Raw genomic sequence first — 27,995 nt, 5'->3', positions numbered from 1 at the left:
AATAGGGGGGAAAAAAGACAGGGAGGCAATCTATAAAATACTCTCATCTAGAACAAACTCTCATCTAGAACATTCTCATCAGAGAACAAACTGAAGATTGCTGGAGGGGAGGTGGGCAGGGGAATAAGCTAAATGGGTGAAGGATATTAAGGAAGGCACTTGTGATGAGCACTCGGTGTTATATGTAAGTGATGAACCACTAAATTCAACTCCTGAACCTAATAATACAGTATATGTTAACTAAAATTGGAATAAAAACTTGAAACATAAAGTCATTTTGTCATTGTAGAACCATGTAAAATTGCAGTCACTTACTCTAAAACTACCTTCTGTGTTAGATCTTTTTTCTCAATAGAATTTTTTTAAACATTTATGCAGTATGTTATTTTAAGGACACTTTTTTGTTTTGTTTATTTATTTTTTTGGTTTCATTTCATTTCATTTTTGTGTTGTTCATCCTTTGTAGCCTGATCACCTGGAGAAGTGTCTGGAACATAAAAGCAGTCTATATATATTTACTCAAAGAATAAAGGACTAAATGAGTGAATGAATGAATGATGAAAGAAAAGGAGAGAGGACAGAGAGACAGATTTTTTTTTCATTAGTAAATATCTCTTTGGAAAGCTTAAGTTTGTTTATTCTATATCAAGAATGGATAATTTATTTTTAAATCAAGTAATTTCTATTTAAATTTTAGTTTTAATGAACAACAGCTACTCTAAATTAAAAATAAATCAGGACTGTTAAAAAGAAATTAATTAACAAAGGACTGTACAGGACTCAAAACAAAAGCTAGATAAATTAGGACAAGTGAAGTAGCACACAAAGTGTTAGAGTTTAATAGAATCATACATTGGATAATTGTGTTCCATAAATATACATTTGTCAATATGCATTTTTGTTCTCAAATCTGACTCTGAGATTAATGCTTGCAGCAAAATAAATTCTTTGTATTTTTCACTATTTTGTATCAATATTTATTGTATCATATTTGTATGATATTGTATCAATATTGTATCATAAATTGTATCATAAATTGTATCAATATTTATTGGCATTTATACAATTCTGAAGTTCTATTTATATATATATCTGTCATTTTTATTAGAAATGTGTTTCATAATTATTTTTAGTGTGAGGCCCTGAAACATACATAGAGAAAACTGTGCTTGAATATTAACTGAGAAATTATAGAGAGCACAATTTCTACTTAAAAACTTGAAAGCAAGCTAATTCTTTTGGGGTTGCCTGGTAACTAATAAGGAGTATGTCAAATTGAAAGACAGGTCTGACTGAAGCAGCCTTTGAATAAATAATAGAATTGTTGTCAACTTTAGCCTTCAAGTAGTGAGGAGGGACCAATTCTTAGTTAAAGTGAAGGAAGGCAGTTGAAATGTCTTTTGTGGTCTTTTAGTGAATTGTCCACTGTTTGCCCTTAAACTTTTTTCCTCACCAAGAATTTCAATACAGAGATGTTGAAAGTAAATTCTGAAGACATCACTCAATATCTGTTGAAATTAAATGAAATGGCTTAAGGCATTTGAGAGGCATTGAGAGGTATTATTTACTATTCATTACCATTTATTTTGAATCCATGGTAATATAATGTATTAGTTTCTCAAAGAAGTATATGTGCAGCAGGAATGATTACTACTCTGATAAAAGATTGGACAGAAGTGTTTTTTTAAGTTGAGATTTGTGTTACAGTTGACTCCAGGGTATATGTAGTACAAAATATCTTGACAAGTCTTTAGTTACCATGATCTGTTCTATCAGGCTGTTGATCACATACTCAGAGATTTTGACCTATTTCTTTTTAATTCCAGCAGGAAAAGAGTCAAGACACTTCAAGAATCAAAGGTAAGCAATGACTGTTTTAAGATCATAGTTTCATAAATTCATATAAGGATAGAAGAAGAAAAAATTTGATTCAGTTTTGAAAATATAGCTAAAAATGAGAAAACATTAAGAACTCAAAATCTTCAATATGGTTTTAAAGCCATTGTCAGACTTGTGGGAATCCTGCAAGGTCACTGGGGATCCTCCACTGAGATTTCCTTTCTTCATATAGTGCTATTGGAAATTTCAACATAATTTTCTCTTAACTCTCTGAGTTGTTCTCGTGGAATTCCTCCATCAGTATTGTCCATAAGAGTTAGTATTTTGTTTTATCTATGATTTAGCAGATGAACTTTTAAAAATATGTCTCATGGGAAACCATGTATTTAATCACTGCTATCTCATTTTATTTTCTATGAAAAAGCAAGACAATAAATGTTAAAATTTGATGGTAGCTAAATGGTATAGTCAAGTCTAGTCAGACATAGGGAAACTGTTTTCCCCACAATATTATTATGTTTTGATGTTTATTATTGCTCTAGATAGATTATATCCTATAGTAAAATATTTCATTAATTTGTGTGCCTGCTGATTATATAGTGAAATTTAACAATTTTTTCCTTGGTTAATCCTTCTGGGCTCTCCCTTCATGTCCTGGCCCTTCTTATTGTACAAGTTGGATATCCTCACCCATCTATCCCTTTCTGGTAGTATTTAGTCACAAGCCTGACTATGGAATGAAGGATGATTTCCCTATTTCATTGCATCCGTTTTGCATAGAAAGTTAGGTTTATTTTTACTTTTTTTCTTTCATTTTTTAGAGTTCTACAAAACCAAAGCAAACCAAAATAATAATAAAAAGTTACCAAGTTTACACATACTTCTGAAAAGATGAAAGGCAGTTATTCTTTTGAGGGTCTCTAAATTGACAATATCCGTCTTGCTTATTAAAAACAAATCTGAACATAATCTCTGCACATTTCTCTGCAACCAACTGAATTACACAATTTGTTTTCCATGTTCAGTCATCTGTGTGTGCCTGTATCACTGAAGAATGTGAAAAGACATACTTTTTTATTTTGCTAGGTATATTTTATTCAAATGAATTATGTTAAGACTGCCCTTCCAAGGATTCCCAAACTGTGTGTGTTCTTTTTCAGCGAACTGAAGTATGTCTTGTTATTTTATATGTGAAATTATTACACTTATTTATCCTCAAAGCACTCATATTAACTCAAAGTTTCATACCTTTGTGTTGCAAAGGGAATTTCTATTCCAAGATGGGCTGTATGGTGTGCATTTAAATGATATATACATTTTAAGCATACTGAGTACACATCTTCCTTCTCAAGAAGGGTCCCAGTATTTCAGGTTAATCTTAAATCATATTTATAATTCTGTTATAGTTGAAATAAGTTTAGTATAGCTTTCTTCTTGATGCTATATTGTCTTGAGACATATAAATCCTATCATCTGAAGTACTAGAAATTATGTTTTTTCAACTACTGCCTAGGAACATGTTTTCTTTTATAATGTAATAAAATTTCAAGATGATGCTTGTCACTTCTTTTAAGTGGCTGACACATGTCTCAGAACTCTCACATTATGGTTTCTAGGCTACTGAGTTCTAAGTAAATCAGAGACATACCATTTTGTCAGGACCTGTTCCCTAACTCTACTTAAACTCAGTATTTTTCTTGACTTCTTATGGGAATCATCTTGAAATGTTGTTTTACTGAAAAATATAAATGATCACTAAAATTGTCTTTAGGGGCACGTGGGTGGCCCAGTCGGTTAAGTGTCTGCCTTCAACTCAGGTCATGATCTCGGGTCCTGGGATAGAGCACCATATCAGGCTCCCTGTTCAATGGGGAGTCTGCTTCTCTCTCTCCTTTACCTTCTGCTTATGCTCTTGCTCTCGCCCACATAAATCATCAAATAAAATCTTTTAGAAAGTCTTTAAATGTCAATATTTAAAAAAAAAGAATAAAAGTAAGAGCTTATCCATTCATAGAAAAATTCTGAAAATGAAGTATTGTACATATTTCGGTAACTAATGATTGAAATGTGAATTATGTCCTCACTTGACATTAATAATGAATTTTCAAGTAATAATTCCCTAGACTTCCTGATCAGAACATGTTTATTACATGGTTAGCAAGGTATGCAAAGGAAGTCTTTAATCATCTAATTTTCTGCATTCTGGACCTATTCCTGCTTATGACAGCAATCCCACCTACATTGTACCAGTGACCTGAAATCACATTAATGCACAAAGCAGTCCAATGAAAATTGACCAGTCTTTCCTCTGTGTACATGGAAATATACGTTGAAATGTTTGGAATTATATATACATATATATAATTTTATATATATATATATATATATATATACACATATATACATATAGAATTCAACTAACAAAATAAATTTTGGTTCAATAGTTAGTAAACCATCGAATTCTCAATTGATTTTCATGTTTAGATTGCCTATTGTTAAATGAGTTAGAGCCTAACCTATATTAGCACACAATTTTGAGGTTTACAGTTGTTAGGATGTCCTTTATTAAAATTACATTGACAATTATAGCAGGAAAATAAAGATAGTCTTAACAAGTTTAGAAGAATGACAAACTATTCAGAAAGCTCTATTTCACATTGCTTTTCAGTGATATTACAAATATATTATGTTTTAAAATCCATTAAGAATTTGATAAATACTATTAGGAAATAATTTTCTTTGAAAAACAGTTCTAATATAAGGCCACAAGTCAGTTATCTCTACAAATATTTCTCAGGGGAGTATTTTAATTTGTGATTTGTTTATTCATTTATATTTAAGATCATTTCTCTATAGTTCTCAGTGATAAATCAGTAACAGTACTTGACAAAAACTGAAATGATTCTTATTTTACAAAAAGCTTAAAAATTCTGTCAGCTTAGTCAAGTTTTTAATTTTCCAAAAGTAATTTACAATGCTTACTATAGTCAGAAGGATAATATCACTGTGGAAAGTTTGCATATGATTATGCTGTAGTGTGCTCCTGAGTATCTGCTTAATTCTCGCTCTGTCATTAAAAGAATGTTTGTCCCTTCACCAAAAAGATTCAGTTCTTTTATAATGAAAATTTCCCTTCCTCTCTTTTCAAGGGAGACTCTTGGCTCTTCTCATTCAGAAGTGATAATAAAATATATTCCCCTTATATTGCTAGTTACATGTTAGGAGACAAAAGTTGGCTCCCTAATAGACACTTATATGGTATATTATTGACCTTTTTTTTTTCTTTTACCATAACACATGCTATTGACATCTATCTTTTGTTAAGTATCTACTAGATGTCAGACACTGGGCTGAGCTTTTTACATTACATACATTACATATATTACATAATTACATATATGTAATTACAATACATTACATATATTACCTCATTGTAATCCTCAAACACATATTATAAGGTAAGATTTAGCATTCAAACATGCCAGCACATTGAGAAATCACATCAAAAGTAAATAATTCGAACAATATTATCATTTTGTCCTATTTTTAAATGGGTCATGTTTTATTTAACCATTTTACCAATTATATATCAGGTACATTTAGCATGTTGTTATTAGCAATGTTTTAGACATTTTCATGGATTTGATATATATAAATTTTATTATTCATACACTATTTTTCTTGATGTTATGGCATTACAAATATTTCCCCTACTGCCAATTTGTATAAATACTGCTCAGGGCTTTGTAACATTAAGAAAATTTTGATAATAATAAATGTGGTATAGTAATGTTCTAGGGGCCAGGTGTGAGAATTGTGCCAGCTTGTGCAATAAAGGCTTGTGATCTTTGACAAATGACTTAACCCTCTAGAAGTAATTTCTCTTTTATAGTTTATATTAACAAAACATACCCTATGATATCAAATGTCCTTTCACATATATAAAATTCTAATGCTTATACTTCCATAAAGACATTGGACAATGCTATTATTACAAACATTCTTAATTCTAAATAGGTTCTACATGGCAAATATTATGTCTTATACATTTGTGTATAAGGAAAAGGTAAGCTGCACAATTGTTCTCCCTGTGGTACATACGTACATTCTTGTATATAGTGAACAAGGAAGAACACTATTATGTTAAGATCTTACCTAATCAAATTAAAGATGTGTGTTTGGGACAATAAATGATATTAAAATACTATGGAGCCTGTAGTTTTTACATGTAAACATACACACACACACATACATATGCATGCTGTTTACTTTTATACAGCCATGCATTCAGATTCTCTTTTATTTCCAAAATTGCCAGTTGAGGGCACTGAAAGTGATCTGATACATGCAGGGATATCTAGACATAGATATAGAGATAGAGAAATAATATGTGTGTGTGTGTATGTGTATATATATCCATGTTATATATATTATATTATCCATGTATTTTATTATGTATTATATGTAATGTATATTATATTAATTTATATTATATTATTTGTATATATCTGTGCCATATATACATAGATATATATCTCTATTGACATAAAATTAAAAAATTATATACATATATATATGTGTGTGTGTGTATATATATGTATGTGTATGTGTGTGTATGTGTGTGTGTGTGTGTGTGTGTGTGTGTATAATTGGAATGCTAATAAACTCCTAACCTGGGTTGCCTGACTATTCAGAGCTCTTTTCACTAGAATAATCTTACAGAGCTCTTGACATACATTGACATTAACTCACTTCTTCCAGGTTAGGTAACTAGTCAAGAACAGTCATTGGGTAGGAATAGACCTTCAAACTTGTATTCCTGAAAGCTACTGGACACATTAATTAACAAATGAAACTATCATGTAAAACTGAAAGATGGTAATTCTTATATATGAGAGTTTTATGGGACTCCCTCTAAATGTTAGATGTCTTTCTGTTTAGGAAATAAGATATAGCCAGTAGAATACTAATGCTTGAAATGGAGACTGTTACCACTATAGAAATTCAGAATTGCTGTATTTTTAATAAATTACAGTATCGGGGCACCTGGGTGGCTCAGTGGGTTAAGCCGCTGCCTTCGGCTCAGGTCATGATCCCAGGGTCCTGGGATCGAGCCCCACATCGGGCTCTCTGCTCAGCGGGAAGCCTGTTTCCTCCTCCTCTCTCTCTCTCTCTGCCTGCTTGTGATCTCTATCTGTCAAATAAATAAATAAAATCTTTAAAAAAAAATAATAAATTACAGTATCATACTAATGAATGTTAGGTTTTTTTGGTATTCAGTTTATAAAGCTATTGCTGAGAAAAATAATTGTAGGATTTACAAAAACTGTGGTTTTTGTCTATCGTTTTCAACAGTTATAATCCTTAGAAGGTTTAAGTATCTAAAAGGCAGGAAAACTCACTTCTAGAAAATGTCAACCAAAGAATTGTTTTGTTTATTTATTTGTTTGTTTTTGTCAAAGAGTTATGCTAGATAAACCCCAGGCTAGTGGACTTACAGCAATCTGGTGATAATAATTATTGAAAAATAATTAAATGCTATAAAAACATGTAAGAGAGTGATAATATTTTTATAATAGAATATACCTTGTTTTATTACACTTCACTTTGTGCTTCACAGATACTGTTTTTTGTTTTGTTTTGTTTTTTACAAATTAAAGGTTTATAGCAACGCTGTATTGAGCAAGTCTATTGGCACCACTTTTCCAACAGCCTTTGCTCACCTTGTGTAATATTTTGGTAATTCTTGTAGTATGTCAAATTTTTTCATGATTATTGTATTTGTCATGGTGATCTGCAATCAGCGATCACATCTCACTGAAAGCTCAGATGATTTAGTATTTTTTTAGCAATGAACTATTTTTTTTTAAAGATTGCATTTATTTATTTGAGAGAGAGAGAGAGAGCATGAGGAGGGAGGAGGGGGAGAGGCAGCAGCAGACTTCCTGCTAATCAGGGAGTCTGATGTGGTACTCAAACCTAGGACCCTGGGATCCTGACCTGAGCCAACACCAGATGCTTATCCAACTGAGCCACCTAGGTGCCCAACAAACTATTTTTTAATTAAAATATGTACTTTGTTTCTTCAGACATGCTATTGCACTGTTAATAAACTACAGTATAGTGTAAACATGACTTTTGCTTGAACTGAGGAATTAAAAAATTAATTTGACTCACTGTACTGTAACATTTATTTGCTTTATTGTGGTGGTCTGGAAATTAACCCACTGTATCTCTGAGGTATGCCTGACATGTTATAACATAGCAACTGAATTATATCAAAAAATTCTATTTTCACTCTATTTTATTAAAACTACACTTTTAAAATTAATTGGGGGCAAATGTATTCTCATGAATGATTATAGGTTACCTTATTGCAAAATATCAATGTCCTATATGGACCACTTCTTCATTTATAATTGACTAACAACTCTTTAATTATTAATATGGGCATATTGCATATTTCAATCCATTTAATTTTACACCCAAAAAAATTATAAGTATGAAATGACTGCTGAAAAAGAGATAAATTAAAAATGTAATTTCCAGTTACTATGAATACATTGCCATACTTTAATGATTTTATTAGATGAAGTTGTTACATTTATGATTTTTTATTATTAAAAATGGTCATAATTCTTTATCTGAGTGGTGTTTTGTGATAATGTGAGTTTAAAAATAAAAATAATAATACATAGATGCAAATTCTAGAAGCCAATTACTATCATCATGATAGTATTCCTTACTTTGACAAACTTTCAAAAATAAAACAATTTCAGTTCTAATGTATAACTCTATACATTAGAGTTATAGAAAAATATAACTTATTTTTCTATAGAAAAATATAACTTAATAGATATATAGTCATTGTAAATACTCTAAATGATGCTCCCAAATATCCTACTAAATAACTTCTAAGTAGTATAGATTTCAATATGAGTAATAACTTTTCTCAGGGAATTAAGATGATATTTGTTATCCATTCTTTAAACTCCATTTGACCAACTCGGTACAATTTGAAATGATTGTGGTGCATGGCAAACAGGAAGACAAACCACTTCACTACCTAATGATGCTATTATCATCACCCAAAAGAGGTGTCAGAAAGTATCTGATTCTCTATTTCTCGTTTATGCCATGAAGGGCTCATTTTTTTTTTTTTTAAGATTTTATTTATTTGACAGAGAGAAATCGCAAGAGAGGCAGGCAGAGAGAGAGGAAGGGAAGCAGGCTCTCGGCTGAGCAGAGAGCCCGATGCGGGACTCGATCCCAGGACCCTGAGATCATGACCTGAGCCGAAGGCAGCGGCTTAACCCACTGAGCCACCCAGGCGCCCCATGGGCTCATTTTATATTATATGAAACACATCACCCCTCTCCCCATTTTGCATACATTCTCTAGCTTTTAAAAGGATACTAATAAATCATCTTGTCTAATAGATCATTTATTTTGGTTTCAGGGTGATTAATTTTGCCACTCAATTTGCCCACCAGGAGGCATTACTAACTAAAAGAAATGGTCCTTTGTTGATACTGGGAAAACAACCCAAAACACCTAATTTTTTAAATAAAATAATTTAAAAAATAATAATCCAATGCTGAATGTATTATCAAATTAATATTGTTCAGGTTTTTCTTTATATAACTCAATATTTTATATACCTGTACACTAACATCTCAGCATTGATTTTTTCAATCACCAACACAAAATATTTTTATTATTTAGACTTTGCAGAGCTAAATATTTCTAAAGTTTTTAAAAATCTGAAACAGTTGAATGCCATGTTTCAAGATAAATGAAGTAACATTAACCAAAATGTGTTGATGGTTTCATTTATTTAGTTTAATGAAATCACTTCACTTAGCTGCAATGGATGGCCTTAGTGAAAGAGTAATTCTTGAAATTGTTTTGAACATTATATATCTTTTTTGGCCAAAATCCCTGCTTTATCTACCAATGAAAAACTATCAGTTTTCCTTTTTACTTTGTTTCCTCACTTTCTATAAACATGAAATTTGATTTTATTAAAGAGACTATATTTACTTAGTTTTAAAATTATGTTTCGGAGCACCTGGGTGGCTCAGTGGGTTAAGCCTCTGCCTTTGGTTCAGGTCATGATCTCAGGGTCCTGGGATCAAGCCCCATATCAGGCTCTCTGCTTAGCAGGGAGCTTGCTTCCCCCCTTTCTCTGCTTGCATCTCTGCCTACTTGTGATCTCTCTCTCTGTCAAATAAATAAATAAAATCTTAAAAAAAAAATAAAAAAATATACGTTTCTTCTTTCTTCCCATTTAATGTAATAATATGTTAATGATTTTGTAATTATTTGATTTTTTAATTATAAAGTTAGAGATTTTATATAAAATAAGTTGTTACTCTGTGATGTTATACTCAGTGACTCCTATGAGGTGAAATAGACATACAATTCTTTGTCTAAAACTGTGATAGATAAGTCAATTTGGAGTTTTACTTACTATGTTAAAGGCCAAATAATTTCCCTTTTAAATAATTATAAGATGCATTTTGTAGTTTTAATTTTTAAACGGGTAACTTTTTTTCAATTACTTAGGTAGCTAGATATAACTATTTTTATTGGAAAATTCATGCCATCCTACAAAAATAATATCATTGTTTCTTAAATTCTTGGTGCATGCAATCCTTATCCAGGAGACACTGGAAAATAAGGGAAAATTTTGGCCATATGCATTTTGATGCTGCAAAATTTTTATATAGTCCTTTAGTGATGCCTATCTTTGCATCATTAAGCATTTTCATTGTATTTGATCAAGGATCTATTTTCCCCCATCACAGACCTTTCAAGAAACAGTTATTTTGATTCAGAGCACTAAAATTATAAGAACCACATTCTGAAAACTACTGATTTGTGTAATACTTTTTAAAAGATCTATCACAGGGTTTAGACTCAGCATAGCTAGGATCAGTTATTTACAAAATTCCTGAGAAGAAAGTCTGGAATAATAAAAATAAAACAAAACAAAACAAAAAAACAAAAAACAAACCCAGAGTGTCTCTTTTTTCAAGACATGCAGAAATGCAAGAGATACAGGGAAAATTGTCTCTTAGAGCAGTTAGAATGGTAGGGGTTTGGAAAAACCTACTCAATAAACATTTTTAACTCTACTACCACTGCCACCACCATCATCATCATTCAGAGTGTTTTTCTCTTCCCCTTGGTTCTCCTCTGGGGTGCAAGTGATGTAAAGTATAGCAACTGCACAGGTCTCTTGTTTATAGCCTCTCTGTTGATGTTTCATGGAAGGGTACATGTTTCTGAACTTGCTTCTAGGGTAGAAGAACTGCATATGTATATAGGAGATAGATGCATGGAGAAAAACAATGACATTTTTTCTCTTTATAATGTTAATGCACGGTCGTTTTGAAAGTCACATTCAGAGAGTGAAAAATAATTACAGTAATTCATGATTGTTGTATAAATAATAAGTGCCAGCCACCTCATTACAAATGGTAAGATACTAAGTTTCTTTGCTGGCTAATACACCAAATGTTAATTAATTAAATTTAAATTTAAAATAATAATAATAATAATGATAAGTGCCAGGCCCTGAGTAAAGTTCTTCACTTGACTTATCTTGACTATATATATGTAACATTTATGAGTACTTCCTTATTGTCAGGTCTTCTGCTCATTGCTTTCTACATATTATTTAATATAACCCTCAGAAGAATTTTATATACTTCAAAGAGAATAAATTTTGCTGTCAACCCATCTTTCTAAAAATGACCATCATTACCATTTTGGTATATGTGAACTCAAACATTTTTTACATATGCATATATTTCAGCGAAACAAAACAAAACAAAAAACAACAACCAAAAAAAAAAAAAAAACCAAAACAAACCCCACCAACAACTTTGTATTCTTTTGGAAGTGTTAATGGATAGCCTTGTATCTGAAAAGTTTGCAAATGCTTTGTGATGGATACCATGAATTGTTCACTCAACAACCATTTCAAACACCAATTAGCATACTTTCTTTTTATAGACTTTTTATAGAATCCAGTAAATTAAAAGCTACATTTCCCAGATTTCCTTACAGTTCGCCTTCTGGATATGTTTTAGATTCTTCCCATCACATTTCATACCAGCATGGCCTTTTATGAAATTCTTATTATAAAGCAAGCACAGTTTTGGGGAAACAACTTTTCCTTCACAGTCAATGGTGAAGGCAGTGTGGTTCTGAACCCAGCAACTAGGGTGACAGTTTCCTTGTGTATTTGTCCTGGTAATCGCAGAGGTAGTGAGCCTTTTGTTACTACAGGTCTGTGGTGGGATTTTAGAAGTTGTTTCAACGAGTTCAATATACAACCCTTTCTTTCAATCCTGAACCATTTTCTATATCCTTTAATATATCTCTTTTACTTAAATAGGGCAGAATCTTTTGTCTCTAACAAAGAGCCTTGATCCATGTGTTGTTCCGTCCTAGGATTACAACAACTAGGGACCTGATATGATGAGTGTAAGCAAGCAAACCTATCTGCAAGGCAGAAGCCCTCAGTGACAGCCAGGGGGCAAATGTTGTTATGCTCAAATTACAGAGCAAGCAGGCATTGTTCAGGCACATAGTAAAACCAGGTGGTCCTATCTCCCTTGCAAGCAAAACAGTAGAGAATTCTTAAGTCAGAAGTCGTTGTGGTTCATACAGTTGCTTATTCAAACTATTCATACTCTTGTGTTGAGTATCAGCTGTGTGCCAGACACAGTTCTAGGCACTGGAGAGATGGTAGTGGGCAAACCAGGAGAAATATTCTGCCTTCCTGGATCTTAGATTGTAGTTCGTAGGAAATCTGCCCATAGCACAGGATGGTTGGTATCTTCAAAGAACAGCTAAAATCTCATGAAAAACACAGACAACTTTTCTTCTCTGCTTGTCTTCTTACCATCTCCTCTCTCTTCTTTACCTCAGCACCTCTCTAAAATTTAGAGTAAGACATCGGTACCCCAGGGGATGAGGCAGGTAGGTAAAGAGAAAGTGATAAATTAGAGTCAACTTGAGGAAGGATAAACTCCCTCTCTGAGAAGTTTAACTGCTGCTACATCTGATATAAACCCCTCCTCCCAGACCTTCAGACTTTAGCAAGAAATAATTTCTGATTAACCAAAATATGTGTTTTTTAATCTTGCCCCCAAATCTCTTCCCAACAATTCAAAATCGGGGATTAAGTGGCAATTTTCATGATGTGATTCTCATGAATCCTTAAGAGGAAAGAACTGCATGTCATTTTTGGGGTTTATTTGGTCTTCAATTAAATATTCTCTGAGGGAAATGAAGCAGCAATGCTTTCATAGGATGACTTAGAGCACACAGCTGTTGGGCTTATGGTTTACCACAGAGGTGTTGTTACTTATCTTAGTTTCTATGTGATAATCTTTCTGCTTTATTATGTACATTTTTATCCTCTCACAGGCATAGTAGAACATTATTACCCCAGTATAATTTTTAATAAATAAGGTTTTAAATTTTTCCTTGAAAAATCTTGATGTGGAAGATACTATGTATAAAATCATATGAATATATAATATATAAATCTTATATATATAATATATGTATATATAAATGCTATATATAAATGTTAACATTAAATGCTAATAAATAATATACAGCATATATCATATGATGCTTATCATATCATATAAATGATATAATTAATGCCATCATAATATTAAGTGATCATAGATGTGATTTATTTTACATTTGTGTATTTTTTTTGTTGTATTTGTGTACAGACTTGAAAGGAGAGCTGATATATATCAATCTTTTACCATGAACCACACATCTATTTATTTTATTTTTTTAGATCATTGTATCTATAAAAAAGATCTGAGAAGTAGGCATCATTTTATATGTATTGAAAATTAATCTTGAAGGTTAAATAATTCATTGAATATTATCCAGCTAATAAGTACTTAATTTAAAATAAAGGTACTGCTTTTACCTGGTATTGTCATTCTGTTATACATCCTGTTGTATGTGAAATTTTCTATTTTTGGGTAAATCTATATATGAGAATATGTTCATTGCTTGCAAATGCATTGTAAACAATATAAACTACATTGTTGAAAGATGGAAAGTCTTGTCCCCTCAAACACTAAATAAATAAGTTATTTAAATAACAGAATTCAAATGAAAAAATCATGCTTTATAGCCAATAAAAAAGTGCACAGGTTGGACAAATTAAATGGGAGATAAACATAAACCTTTGTCCCAAAATAGAGAATTTAATTGTCCTATGATTTAAATAAATGAAAGGTTTATTTTATTTATGGGGAACCTGATAAGGCAATAATCACTTGGTTCAATCAGCAAAGGGCACATACTAAATACATGCTGAAAAAGTGTAACTTTTACTGGAAATGTTTTTTTGGTTTGTTTGTTCTTTGTGTAGTTTGTTGATGCTATTGTTGTCCGATGAGAAGTACCTTCATTCTCTTTTTTGTCCAGTTAAAATACTCAAGTCATAATGCCGTCTGATTAGGTCACACTACCTAGGTGAAATCTGACTTTAACTTTCACTAGCCATGGAACTAGGCAAATTAGCTCATTAGTTTAAGTCTTATTTTCCTTTGCCTTAATGAGGGACAATCAAGGGCACTCATCTAATTAGCCTGATGTGAGGATTTACTGTGATAATGTATGGAAGTGTCTGGAAAAGTTTCAGCATGTAGTTGAAACCTTATAACTGTTAGTTTAAATACTACTATACATTATTGAGTGATCTGACATATGAATTAAGATTTGGGGAATTGTTCAATGCCTATACTGTGAATTATCTTGGAGAGGAGTAGAAAATATCTGTCATAAGGAAAACGATTCTTTCCACATTCATATCATTCACAGCAGTAAACTTAATCATCTACTTTTTTCTAAATATTGGATTTAATTTTGATGAAACAGATTTTTTTCAACAACTTAAGTCATTAGTTTTACCTATACTGTGAGTTTATCCATAGTATTTGTGTTCTATGGCCCTTGTTAATCAGGAGATGAATGTTAAGTATTATTTATTTAAATTGAGAAAAAGTATAAATGATATATTTTTTCATTTTCTCTATAAATTTTCTCATTTATAATTTGGGTTTTTTATAAGTTTTTTTGAGGGTCAAATAAGATAATGAATGTAATAATACATAAAAAGTACTTAGCACATTACCTGGAATCTCATAGGTATTCAATTAATCTTAGATAAGCCTAAATAAAATTATAGTTTATGAATATATATAGATAACTGTATATGTAAAATATAGATTTAGTATTATATATAGTAAATATGTACAATCCATAATAATTTCAATAGGCATCTACAAAGTGAAATAAAATTAAAATAAATGGTATTTTTACACATATATTCTTATATATGTAGAGGTGTAAAATTAAACTACTTTCTACCTTTGGAGAAGCTACTTATAACGCACGCTCACACACAAAACTAGTTTCTTTATGGTTAAAATCAGAACTTAGATAGGTTTTGTATCTCTGTTAAAACACTGGAAGTGTATTTTTCATAAAAGTTTTTCGTGAGTGCTGTGAAGTGTGTAAACCTGGCGATTCACAGACCTGTACCCCTGGAGATAAAAATACATTATATGTTTATTAAAAAAAAAAAATTTGGAAGGGGAGGCGAACCATAAGAGACTATGGACTCTGAAAAACAACCTGAGGGTTTTGAAGGGTCAGGGGTGGGAGGTTGGGGGAACAGGTGGTGGGTAATAGGGAGGGCACGTTTTGCATGGAGCACTGGGTGTTGTGCAAAAACAATGAATACTGTTACGCTGAAAAAATAAATGAAATTAAAAAAAAAGTAAGTAAGTTAAAAAAAAAAGTTTTTCAGGAAATATTTGTAAATAAATGATGAATGAACTAGTAGCCATATTCAGTTACAAAATGTCAGTATAATTTTATATAAGAGCATTTCATGCAATCCATAATGAATTATTTAGAATATTTCTAATTAGTAATGTGATACATTATTTTTTCTCAAAATTAATTACTTTCACTAGTGTTCTTTGTTAAACAGTAGCAAATATATTACTTTTTCAGTTATCTTTTTCAGTGTATAATCTAGGCAAGCAACACAGATAGTTTATTTTTAGCTTTTTGTATTTATGGTCATGCATAGTTTTCAGGTAATTTCAAGAGCTGAGGTTTGCAAGTGAGGAGGCACACATTTTCATAATGAATTTAAAAAAAATGAATGGGTATGTATGTCGTATGTTTAACTAAATTCTGTTTTTATTTTTTAATTTTTTTATTAACATATAATGTATTATTAGCCCCAGGGATAATAATTCACAGGCCCGTGAATTGCCAGGTTTGCAAACTTCACACTCACCATAGCATATACCTTCCCCAATGTCCATAACCCAACCACCCTCTCCCGATGTTCAGTTAAATTTGTAACAAGTAATGTAAAAATTGTGATCAGTGGAAAACTTTTTATTTATAAGAAAATTTAAGGATGATATGTGTATTACCAAAATTTAATTTTCCGCAGTGGAAGGAAAATACGTGACTTATCATTAAAAAATTACAAATCTTAGATGCAGAGAAAAAAGCCTTCTTCATGGCTGACTCACAAAGTCAAATTTGCAGTCCAAAACCAATTTGTGATAACATTAAAGAGCTCTAGAACCAACAATAGGAAGTTGTTTAAATGTTGGATTGGGATAAAGGTTTTTACATATCAGTGGAGTAATTACTGCAGCAATGCAAAAAAGAAAAAATGTGAACAAGTTAGACTTTTAACAGATTATTTATTTTCATGTTCCGTTATTGAAGATATTTTTCAATATGGAATTGATGGAGATAGGAGTGAAAAAGGCAGCTCTATCCACAATGAAATGAAAGAAAGGAAATTATGTTACTACCTCACTATGAAGGATTAACACTGGAGACCCTAAAGAACAGGAACTGGGTCCAAGCTTATTTAGAATGCCTTCTCAAGTTTTTGGGAATGTAAGAAAGAACACTGAGTTAGCAGATGGCATTGATATATTTTTAATTTTTTATTTAAGGAAGTGTAAAACTACTGGACACAAAACAGAAATATTAAGCAGATAGGCAACAAAAAATATGGTAATCTGACTTTAATATCAATAACAGCAAAGTGAGGAATGATCTAGATTGCATTTATGATTTCCATTATGTGCTAAAATATATCAGCAAGAAAATCTTACAATATTTAAGAGTTATTTTTACCCTATATGCTGCAAAATAAGAAAACAATTATTCACAAATGAAATGATTATTGAATTACTGTCACAAATTAATACAATATTAGGTGTCAATAGGATTTTTGGGAATTAATAAAAAACAATATTCTAACAACAGAAACCTACAAAGTTTGGCTCAACCTGTACTAATTTGCAGTCTTCCTTAATATGTGTTTTAAATGGACCCCACTCTAAATTTTGTGGGGCATGTGCCAGGAGCACAAATAAAGCATTTCAGCCACTACCACCACACCTTGGTTTGTTCCTTTCTTCTTCTTTTATACATAATTGCATGCCCTTTTTTTATCCTTCCACCTCTCAGAAAAATTTTAAAAACAATATGCCCTGAGAAGTGACCTGGGCAGGTCCAAGAAGCAGGCTTAGAGTCATTGTTAGGGAGTTCTGGGGTCCAATCACCATGAGTAAGGCCTGGAAGAGAGCAAGATACATACTTGGACATAGCCCCAAGAACTGCTTGCCTTGCAAGAGATGAACAACATAAGGAGGGCCAGAATGCAAGGGGCTCATGACGGTAACACACTGCCTACTCCCAGTTAGTACTGCTTTAGAAGGGGGAATGAAAGGGAAAATACCACTTAGAAAGGGCACAGTGAGTAGGGAAATCTGAATTAGAGGAAGCTAAGGAAAGTGGACTACACTTAGAAGAACAATGGTTTCCATGAGATAAACCCACATTTTGAAAAACTTCAGAGTTTGATGACCTATTATTAAATCATTCTACATTAGGAAAAAGTGCTATCCACTGTTATCCCATTCTTCAAAGTATTTTACAGTTCTTGATGACCACATTCTCTGTTGATTTTATTAGGCTGACTTAGGAAGTGGTCTGCTGTCAGTATGAAAATGAATTAATTATTTAAAAAGCACACAAGATCGGGTGCCTGGGTGGCTCAGTTGATTAGGCATCTGCCGCCGGCTCAGGTGGGCCCACGGGCTCCTTGCTCAGCAGGGAGCCTGCTTTTCCCTCTCCCTCTGCCACTCTCCCTATCTGTGTTCTCTGTGTGTGTGTGTGTGTGTGTGTGTCAAATAAATAAATACAATCTTTTAAAAAATGCATAAAATCATGTGCCTGGTGGCTTTGGTATTCTAGATGAGCCCACTTTAAAACGCTCAAAAGTGCAGTAGACACTATATGTTGGGTCAATGGCTTCATTGCATATCTGACACAAGTTCCTCTTTACATGGTCATCTCTCAGGTAACATATCTTTTATAATAATTTTAGTGTGATGTAATAGAATTCAGAAACATTAGGAGATACTTCATCAGAGAAAAATGCTTTCACTTTACTGGAGGGCTTTGTGTCTTCAGTGAATTTATCTGAAAACAAAGCAAACAAAACCAAGGTCAGGTAGAGATGTTGCAAAGAGTTTGGCTATAGTCTGGTCATTCAGGAAAGAACATGCTGGCAGATAGTCTACAGGATAACAGCATACAGCCCATCTGGTGTGTGGTCTGCACACCGCAGGCCCTATGATCTCAGTCACAGCAGGAACATCCCACACAGAGTAACTACATGGGCACCTGCGAAGACTGACTCGAAGGGACATTTCCTAAAGAATAGGAGGAGAGAAAACTTCCACACTCTCCATCTAGATTGGTTTTAGCTTTACTTTTAAACATTTAACTAAATTACTAAACCTATGTTCAATATGCAGTGTGTGCATCCTCATTGAAATTTATCAGGACAGTTACAGGACTTCATGAAATCAAAACCCCAGCAACAACCAGGGCTCCTGATGTCTTGGGGTTAGTGTAGATTCTGTCCCCAGAAGATGCCGAAATGAGTCAGAAAAAAATAGCTTTAACTCTAAGACGATTCCCTCCAAACTGAAAATTCATTCCAATTCTCTCACACTTCCTAAACTATGCCCAGCCATGTTGTGAGCTATGTTTCATCCAAAATTCTATATTAAGATTATGTAACATTATAAAGATACTCCAAAGAACGCCAACACCACAGAGACACTCAAACATAATTATAAATCTCATTCTTATTTGAAGCCTGGGAAAGCCATTAGAGAAACTTAATTGGAAAACTAAATTCCCATGTAAGCTAAAATCCAAAGACACTAAAATCCAAAGGAATTAAAACACCCCAAAATCAATTATTGAACCCCTTTAAATCCAAAGAAAATAGAATGTTCCCTACTTTTCATCATACTCAGCATGCACCCTAGGGGAAGCCAGAGCCCGCCTGTAATGCAACTGCTTTCAGCACAGTCTGGGCATCTGTTTTCCACAGGGTTACTGTGGTTCTCTCACAAACTCAGAATCTCAATTAGATCAATATCAGGTCTGATGTGCCTTTCTTTTAGAGAGCCTGAAGATTATCATGGTCTGTATTCCTAGGCAATACATTTTGTAAAGAAGCTTATTTCTAGAATGCAGACCAAGTTATTCCACTCAGAATCATATTTGTAGAGCCTAGGACTTAGGTTTGGCAAAGACCCAAATGGAAGCTCAGTGTTATCTGAAGAAATGAAGATAGAGCCCGAAAATAAGCTTTGTTTCACCTGCTCTAGAATGCCACTTTATTAATGTCAGTTGCCCACACCTATGAACTTAAATAATTTCAACCAGAAGAAGACTGTGATCAAGAGGTTAAGTATGGCACAGTATTTACCATATCCGGGAGAAAAGTAAGCTCTGGTGAACACTCTCTCCTTTCTCATTAAGGGCCGAGACATGATAATTTTCTCTTGAAGTTTGGAATTATACGGTAAAATGGTTTTAGAGAGTATTAATTTACATAGCTTTCTTCCTCATCCAGCATATTGAACATCTTTTAATTTTCTGTCAACCAAATTTCCTTTAACATGAGAACCTTTGAAAAGGTTTATGTGCAACCATTTAGTGGTGAGGATATCCCCAGCAACTGAGGATTAAAGGATAAAGTAGAGAGAAAGAGAGATGTTGGAGAGCCATAGATGACAGTATTCTAGCAAGCTGGTCATCCACACTTCATAATAAGCTAGTTATTTGGTCTCAAAGGACATCTTTAGTGAAACCATATGAAAGTACTCTATCTTCAAATAATCCATCCATGGGAAAGAAGGGAGAAGAATTTATCTGAACTTATCCACTGACCTCCATTAGGCAAACTCGTCAAGAGATGTGAACTGCCCCTCCCTTCCAGACGCCTAGGTGTGTATGCGGAGCTCAATCTGGTGCCTTGGTGTACAGTGTGTAGTATGGCATGACATATTATTGATGCAAATGCATGAACATCAGAGAAAAAGGGCAAGAACCAGTGGCTCTGCCAAGGACAATGGCCAGTTGCACCATGACCAGGAAACAGCTAAGTTGGTGTTTGAGTCCCTCAGTCAGAAACCAAATCAAGCAGGCATATCTGGAGCAAGGACTAACACCAAATCGGGTACCTTTGCGTTTTCTTGGAGCCCTGTGTTTCCAGCCCACCAATGCTGCAACGATTGCAATCTTTTTAGTGACCAAGACTCCAGTCTCTCTTGTGGACTAACATTTATGGAACCTGGCCACAGGGAGCTCATTATACTGCCTTGTTACTGCAGAATTGTTCAGACCTATGAAACTACTCTCACGGGAAGATTTTACTCCTATTTATGTTCTAACGTGACTCTCAGAAGATTCGCAACTTTAACCTACTGTTAATGCTTCAGAGTTTGCACTAAGAACACAGTGTGGACAATAGGGCTGCCATGAGTTCTTCAGGTCTCTCTCATCCCTCTTATTTTGAGTGTTTTAGATCTAGAGTGTTATTTCTAGTTGATTTTTTTTAATTCAATTATGGAAGATAACTTCTATTGTTTTATTTTCCTACTCTTTCTCTTCTCCTTTTAGAAAGGCCATTAGTAACCTATTTATTATAAAGTTGGTCTTTTTCCTTGTCTACCATGTTTAAAAAGAAAAAAAAAAGGCAAGCTGTTTCCTGGCTCTAAATGCTTTGCTCCTTGCCATCCTTATGTTTCTGTTTCAGATTTTGTTTTAGGATTTTAAACTCTGTATATTCTGACTCTTCCAAATGCACCCATTGTTCAAGCAAATCTTGTGTACTTCGACTTTCTTGGTTTGGACAATCCCACCCAGGAAATATTGTCATCTAACCACAGCATGGGCCGAATCTATCATCATCCCATCTGCCTTCCTGTCATATGCTTCATTTTTATTATGCTTTCATTTAGGATCTCAGTTCTACACATTGATCATGCATGTCCTCCCAAGGCAGATAAAATTCCTGGATAGCCAACTAAATGTAACTTCATTACCTAAAATTATTTTATTCCTTTTCAAATCTCAGGCATATGGATTAACTTCATGAATTCAAGCTTGGTTCTTCTACCATTTCCTCTTTAGCCTTGAAAGCAAAATGAAATTTCAAGCATCAAACTTAAGCCTGACAATCATAATTTAAAATCAGAACCTCTTTAGTATGATGCAGCATGCTTGGAATCCAGCTGCTTTGCAGTCTAAAAGTCATTCCCTGTAGACAAGACTGAAAAGCACAGTGCAAATGACAAATAACTTGCTCTGCTTTTTAAAGTGTAGTGGTAGGTATATGGCAAGATTCCCTTTCCTGCACAACTAAACTTTTCCTGGAATTAAGCCTGATGGCTCAGGCCTCTGTAGCCCCCTAGTGGCATTACCCAGACACCACTGTCTTCACACCTGCACTGAGGGGCTGCAAGTGACAGACTGCCCTCAGAGCCAGGATTCAACAGGATTACCCCTTTACTGAGGCCTGTGAGGCTTTTGAGTGTGCTCTGGAATTTTCTGCCTAAAGAGAGTGCATTTTGGTTTCAGAGATCCACGTGGCTTCTATTTTGGTCAATTCCAGAATGCCCAGTACCTTATCAAGGTCAGTGCACCTTCCCTTAAGGCCTGGCATTTGCAGGCATGTCTTTGTATCTCTTTTAGAAATTGCCCATGGACAAACCCTTCATAAGCTGCAATGACCAGCCAAGGTAGAAAAATAAGCACAAGTGCTTGATTAAGGCTGTTGACAACCTAAAATTCATTTGCATAACCTAGTCAAAGCCTCTACAAAAGCAAAATGCCCCTTGTTTACTATTGTGTGAAGTAAAACCACGTGTGATGATCCTAAGTTGTAAAATAAAAACCGTGGAGAGCAGAAGTAATAATAATAATCATAAAAAAAAAACAGAAAACAAACCAACAAACAAAATCAAACACAAAAAAGAAGTAAAACAGAACAAGCCCAAAATTCAACTGTCACGTCAATTCTGCTTTCTCTTAAGGATGGATGCAAGGGAGCAGAAAGAAACCAGGAGTAGCATGTGTTATATTAATGGAGTTCCTCTATATGGAGAGAATATCAGGAGAGGAGGAAGATCTTTCTGCTTCGTCTCTACTCCCTGGTCTTCAACACTGTCAGTCTCTAACTCTCAGGAGAACAAATTCACTCCTGAAATGGACTGAATGTTTGAAGTATGACAGACACTTGTGAAGCTATTCCGAGAAGTTTTATTTTACTGGATAAGATTCATAATACTATAATACTCAAAAATTCTAATAACACATTATACCACATTGAAGAAGGTGGTGAAAAACATGATTCCCCATCCATTCTGGGAAAAAGTCTATAAGTTTCCAATTTAATATTATTAAGTGCTCAGATATTTGACATTCACTTGAAGTGCATTTGATGTATCTAAGTTTCTTCCTATATAATTTAACTAAGAGATAAAATAAATCTTCCTATGAGATTTTCAAGTTTTGTCAAATCAGGATTTTCCTATCAAAACTCAGAAAAGTTGAATTAAAATTCATATGCTTAGGATGGCTTTGTTTTAGGTAATATTATTCTACAGATTTTTTTAATTGAAGAAATAATTGGAATGTTTTGAATGATGGATTTTTGGGTCACAGTGTTTCATTTTAACTCTGATTTTCTGTTATCACTAATAATCCATGTTCACTTGAAGAATTTTTGTATCTCAAGAAGGATATTTGAGATTGCATTAAGGTAAGAGAATCAAGTGTTGAATAACCTGAAGTTGAGCTAATGTTACTAAAATTTAGTACTTGCACTTCTAGGAAATCACCAAGATCTCTGCGGGTAGCATATTCCTCAGGATAAACTGCATTTTTCCTTTGCCCTAAACTGAAAGGTGATACGGAAGTTTATGTCTCTCTTCATTCTGCTGCCTTCCAGAGATACCCCCACGGAGGACTGATGCACGTTGTATATCAATATTTGATGTGTGCTGGAGAGTGCTTTTCTGGCTATTACCCTTTGAACACAGTGCATCACACAGGGATTTAGAATCTATATACTTGCTGAACATCAACCTAAGTGCAAAGTACTCACCGAGGCATACCAAAGACACAAACTCATGAAATATTTTACCTGTCCTCTAGAAGCTTGTGAGGAGTTTATTGCACAAATTCAAGTCAGATCTTTCAGTACATAACCTAATGTAACCCTGGGGGCGAAAATCTTAATGATTTGATGATGAAAAGAACAAAAGCTTCAGCACACAAAAGTGACTCTTACTTTCTGACTTGAGAGTTCCCCTAACTCTGAACCTCCAAATTCCAGGCATCATTGTGTTCTAGTTTTTGCTGTCATGCATGGTTCCCATAACAATATAGCTTGGTAAAAAGACAGTGAAACAAATGTTTTCTTCCTTCTTGGGAGCAACTATAATCTGATCTGGTGTTTTTGACTTTTACTGTGCTATAGAACATTCCTCAAATGTGATTAATTTAAATGGTACTACCATATGGCCCAGCAATACAATTCTTAGGTATATATCCAAGAGAAATAAAAATACACATACGGACAAAACTTGTATGCAAATGTTCTTAACAGCATTACTCCTAATAGGAAAACATTCAAAATAATCCAGATGCTCACCAACTCATAAGCAGATGAACAAATTTGTATAATGTAGTGGGATATTATTCTGTAATAAAAAAGGAATGAAGTACTGATGTATGTTACAACATGGATGGATGAACCTTGAAAACAGTGTATGACATGAAAAAAGCCATACATAAAAGGCCATACATTGTCTGCTTGCATTTATATGGAATGTCCAGAGTTGGAAAATTTATAAAGACAGAAAGTGAATTAGCCATTAATTAGGGAGAAGTATGAGAAGAGGTGGAGATTGACTGCTGCTGGGTTTGGGGTTTCTTTTCAGGGTAACAAAAATGTTCTAGATTGTAGTGATGGTTGTACAACCCTGTGAATATATTAGAAAACATTGAATTGTGTACTTCAAATGGGTGAACTGTATTCTGTGAGAATTGTTTCTCATATGTTCCTCCAGCATTTTTTCTCCTTAGCATGATGATCATTATTATATAGGACTGTATTTCTTCTTTAACTTTTCTATGATCTTTAGCATTAATGCATCACCATCTTAGGGTGCTTTGACAAATTTATAATTTTATAGGCATATAAGGGCCTTAGAAAATGGAGAAATAGGTGTGAGACATATTGCAAGATACAACTTTGTTATATTGAAATAGTGTTGCCTGGTAAACTCCCAAGTTTGGTGTGTTGAATTTTATAAAAGTGAATTAACCTGCAAGTAGGAACAAAGCATCAAGAAATGGTTCAGAATGACCACTTATATTTATATTCTAAACTAGTAAAAATATAATAGGAAAGTTGTCAAAAAGCGTAATAGGTTCTATTTCTTAAAACAAAACAAAACAAATACCAAGAAAATTTGTCTAAAATTGCAAGTCAAAAACCCAAATCAAACAATAGCATGCTTCTTTTCATCTTTACACACCTAAGTTTTAGAAAACTGGTCAGAAGTGTGTTAAGTTGAATGAGTATTTCTATGGTGTCCGTAGGAAGAAACAAAATACTAAATGATATCGAAATCTTTGTAAAGCCACAGAGTAATGTAAGAATAAAAAAATAATTCTTGTTTCCTGTGCATAGCAGTTTTATTATTCTTATTTTTATGCCACCTATTAGCTTCAAGTCTGTGAGTTAATGCTTTTAAATATTATTAATTATATATTAAGATGTATTATTTTCTCTTCTATCATCTACTGGCAATTTAAAGGGCAATCAGAGCTCACATATAAACTTGAAATATGAATCTAAGGAGTGCTTTTTGGGGTGGTATATTTTACAGTTGTAGCCTGCATTATGCAGGTTTCTACTGAAACAATTATTGTAGTCATTTTGTGCTCTTGCCTTTTCATACAACTGCTGCATTTCATTAACAATTAAGGTCATATTCTGGTTCATTCTAACTATATTCCTTTGCCCTTACCCCAGATCCTAGCATGCTATTAATAGTGCCAGCTCTGGTTAACGTTTACATCAGACTTGAGAGGAGATATTACAGTGAAGTGCAAATTAAAGCCTGCTAAAATGCTGCTGCCAACAATTATATTGGGGCACAAGCACATTTTTCATTTATTTCAATGGGTCACATTAGCAAGGCTGCATGCCACATTATCATAAAAGGTGGACCAGGCTGTCGGTTCTGATTATTGTTAAAAGAATGGCATTCTAAGAAGGCTTTGCTAAAAGAGAACACATCCATTGCTAACTAGTAGTTTAAAGGTATATAATTATTGGACACTTTTCGTAGAATGTTAGAAGCTTCTGTCAATCAAAGGTCAATTTTTTATTTCCCTCCTTTTATTTATTTTTTTCTTTTCAATTTAATTTCTCTACAAAATTAAATCCCTTTATGTAAGCTAAATAGATGGAAGAGAAAAAGTCTTTTATTTCAATTGCTTCCTGAATAGCTGATCCTGTTTAATTTAAAATACTACAATACAAATTACTATCCTAGTGGAGGATTATGTAAATCGAGCCCAAGTTTAGGCAATTTATCCTCCATAGTAAATGTTAAAAAAAAAAAAAGAAAAAAAAAAAAAGGATGACCTAAAATCATTCAAGCTTCAGGAAATTAGAACCCAACACTTTTTTTTTTTTCAATCTAATTAATTGTCTTTTGGGTAAAGATCTCTATCTATTGGAACATGGATGGAAATTGTATTTAAAAACTCATTTTTTTTATTCCTATATAATATGTGCAAGCATCATAGTGATTTTGTCATTGTTTCTACAGAACAGGAAATTCAGATATGATTTTTATGTTCCTGTCAGGAGAAGAGTGTATGAATTACAAACCATCTCTATATTAAAACAAAATTAAAGATGACTTTCCTATTGAATTATCATTAATCATATAACCACCCTTTACCAAATAGCACTCTGTCTTACCAAAATGAGTTGAACCCAAATATTTGAAAACATGAAAAGATACTGTTAGAAATGAGTAATGGATCTTAAAGTCAGATTTTTAACTTTTTTTCACTCTGTCCAAGCCTTGTCATGGCACTATGGTTCCTTGATCATCTAACCATTACTACCACTATGTAGAACACTTGTATTTGCTTTATGCTATACCAATTTTTTTTTTAATTTTGTAAAAATAAAGGTGAAGACAGTTGGAAAGAGTTATCTCATTCACGGTCATTATGTTAATCCAAATACTCTGAGTTTAAATGTTCAACAATATACTTACAACCAATTTCTTATTATATACAATTTTCATAATATATTTTATTTTATTTTTTTTTAATTATTTATCTTTGTTCATGATTTATGTTGAGTATTCATTACCTTCTTTTTTTTTTTTTTAAAGATTTTATTTATATATTTGACAGATAGAGATTTCAAGCAGGCAGAGAGGCAGGCAGAGAGAGAGAGGAGGAAGCAGGCTCCCCACAGAGCAGAGAGCCCGATGCGGGGCTCGATCCCAGGACCCTGAGATCATGACCTGAGCCGAAGACAGCGGCTTAATCCACTGAGCCACCCAGGTGCCCCCATAATATATTTTAAATGAATATCTTATTATAACATATTTTGTATAAGCAAATAAATAAATATCAAGTTTACAATTTGATGTATACTGCATCACTAAATAGAATATTATCAAAGCCCCCTAAGCTCCTCCCATGCCACCCTCTGTCCCGTCACTAGCAAGTTTAAAAGTTAGACATGACTGTTCTAAAATTGAGTTGAATTGTACCTGTCTTTACCATATAGAAGTGACATAATCTAATTATTTCATGATCAACAGTCTAAGATATTTATTACACTTGTTGCCCAAAGCTGTATTTTGTTCATTTTTATTGCTATTTAGTATTACACTGTATGAACTTACCATGATGTACCTCACCCACTGTGCTGATGACCAGTATTTGGCTAATACAGAGCAGGGATTCAAACCCAATTTTGTCTGTCTTTTGAACCTGTACTATTTCTTCTACACTTTTACTTCTTTGAAAATAAGTCAACTATGATGAAATATTGTACTATGGGCATTGCAGAGTTAACACAAGGAGATAAACATAGCCATACTACGAAACTTACCCAACCACAAAAAATATTTCAATACTAATATTTTTCCCCCAAATCTAAGTATTCCAAAAGCTGGTGTTCTTATATATGTTTATTGTACACTTTTCAGTATTGCAATTTTAGTAAAGATTTCATTTATTTGTTTGAGATAGAAATAGACAAAGGAGAGCAGGAGCACCTATGGAGGGCAGGGGTAGAGGGAGAGGAGCAGGGAAACCAAGGGGGCCTCAATCCCAGGACCCTGGGATCATCACCTGAGTTGAAGGCAGATGTTTATCTGACTGAGCCACCCAAGGGCTACTATACCGTAATTTTATTTGAAAAATACTCTTTCTTGAATTTAAAATATCTTGGTATATATAATGCTTATATATACTATGATTCTTTATAACGGCTGCATATCAAGAACTTCAGAATGTTGAGTGGAAGAATTATCTCTTTCATTTCCTTCTTTATAATAACTAATATGTTATCAACCACTGATGAAATAGGTTGGCTAGTTGTGAGCCTGGCAACAAGTTACAGATAAATGGGGTTA

At 33.3% G+C, this 27,995-nt stretch overlaps 1 protein-coding gene across 3 annotated transcripts in view; it reads left to right on the top strand.

Annotated features, from left to right (window-relative positions):
• FSTL5 (follistatin like 5) overlaps positions 1–27,995 on the top strand; it is a 753,549-nt gene that overhangs the window by 124,112 nt on the left and 601,442 nt on the right. For 2 of the 3 annotated variants that reach the window (XM_045984593.1, XM_045984601.1), the window contains exon 3: positions 1,827–1,860. In XM_045984593.1, the coding sequence (XP_045840549.1) occupies positions 1,827–1,860 (34 nt within the window). The remainder of the gene's footprint in view (positions 1–1,826; positions 1,861–27,995) is intronic. The other variant, XM_045984612.1, reaches the window with a different exon arrangement.

The sequence above is a fragment of the Meles meles genome, chromosome 2 (genome assembly GCF_922984935.1).
Source record: "Meles meles chromosome 2, mMelMel3.1 paternal haplotype, whole genome shotgun sequence".
NCBI lineage: Eukaryota > Metazoa > Chordata > Mammalia > Carnivora > Mustelidae > Meles > Meles meles.
Note: the sequence above shows the minus strand (reverse complement) of the source record. Positions and strands in the feature narration are given on the sequence as shown.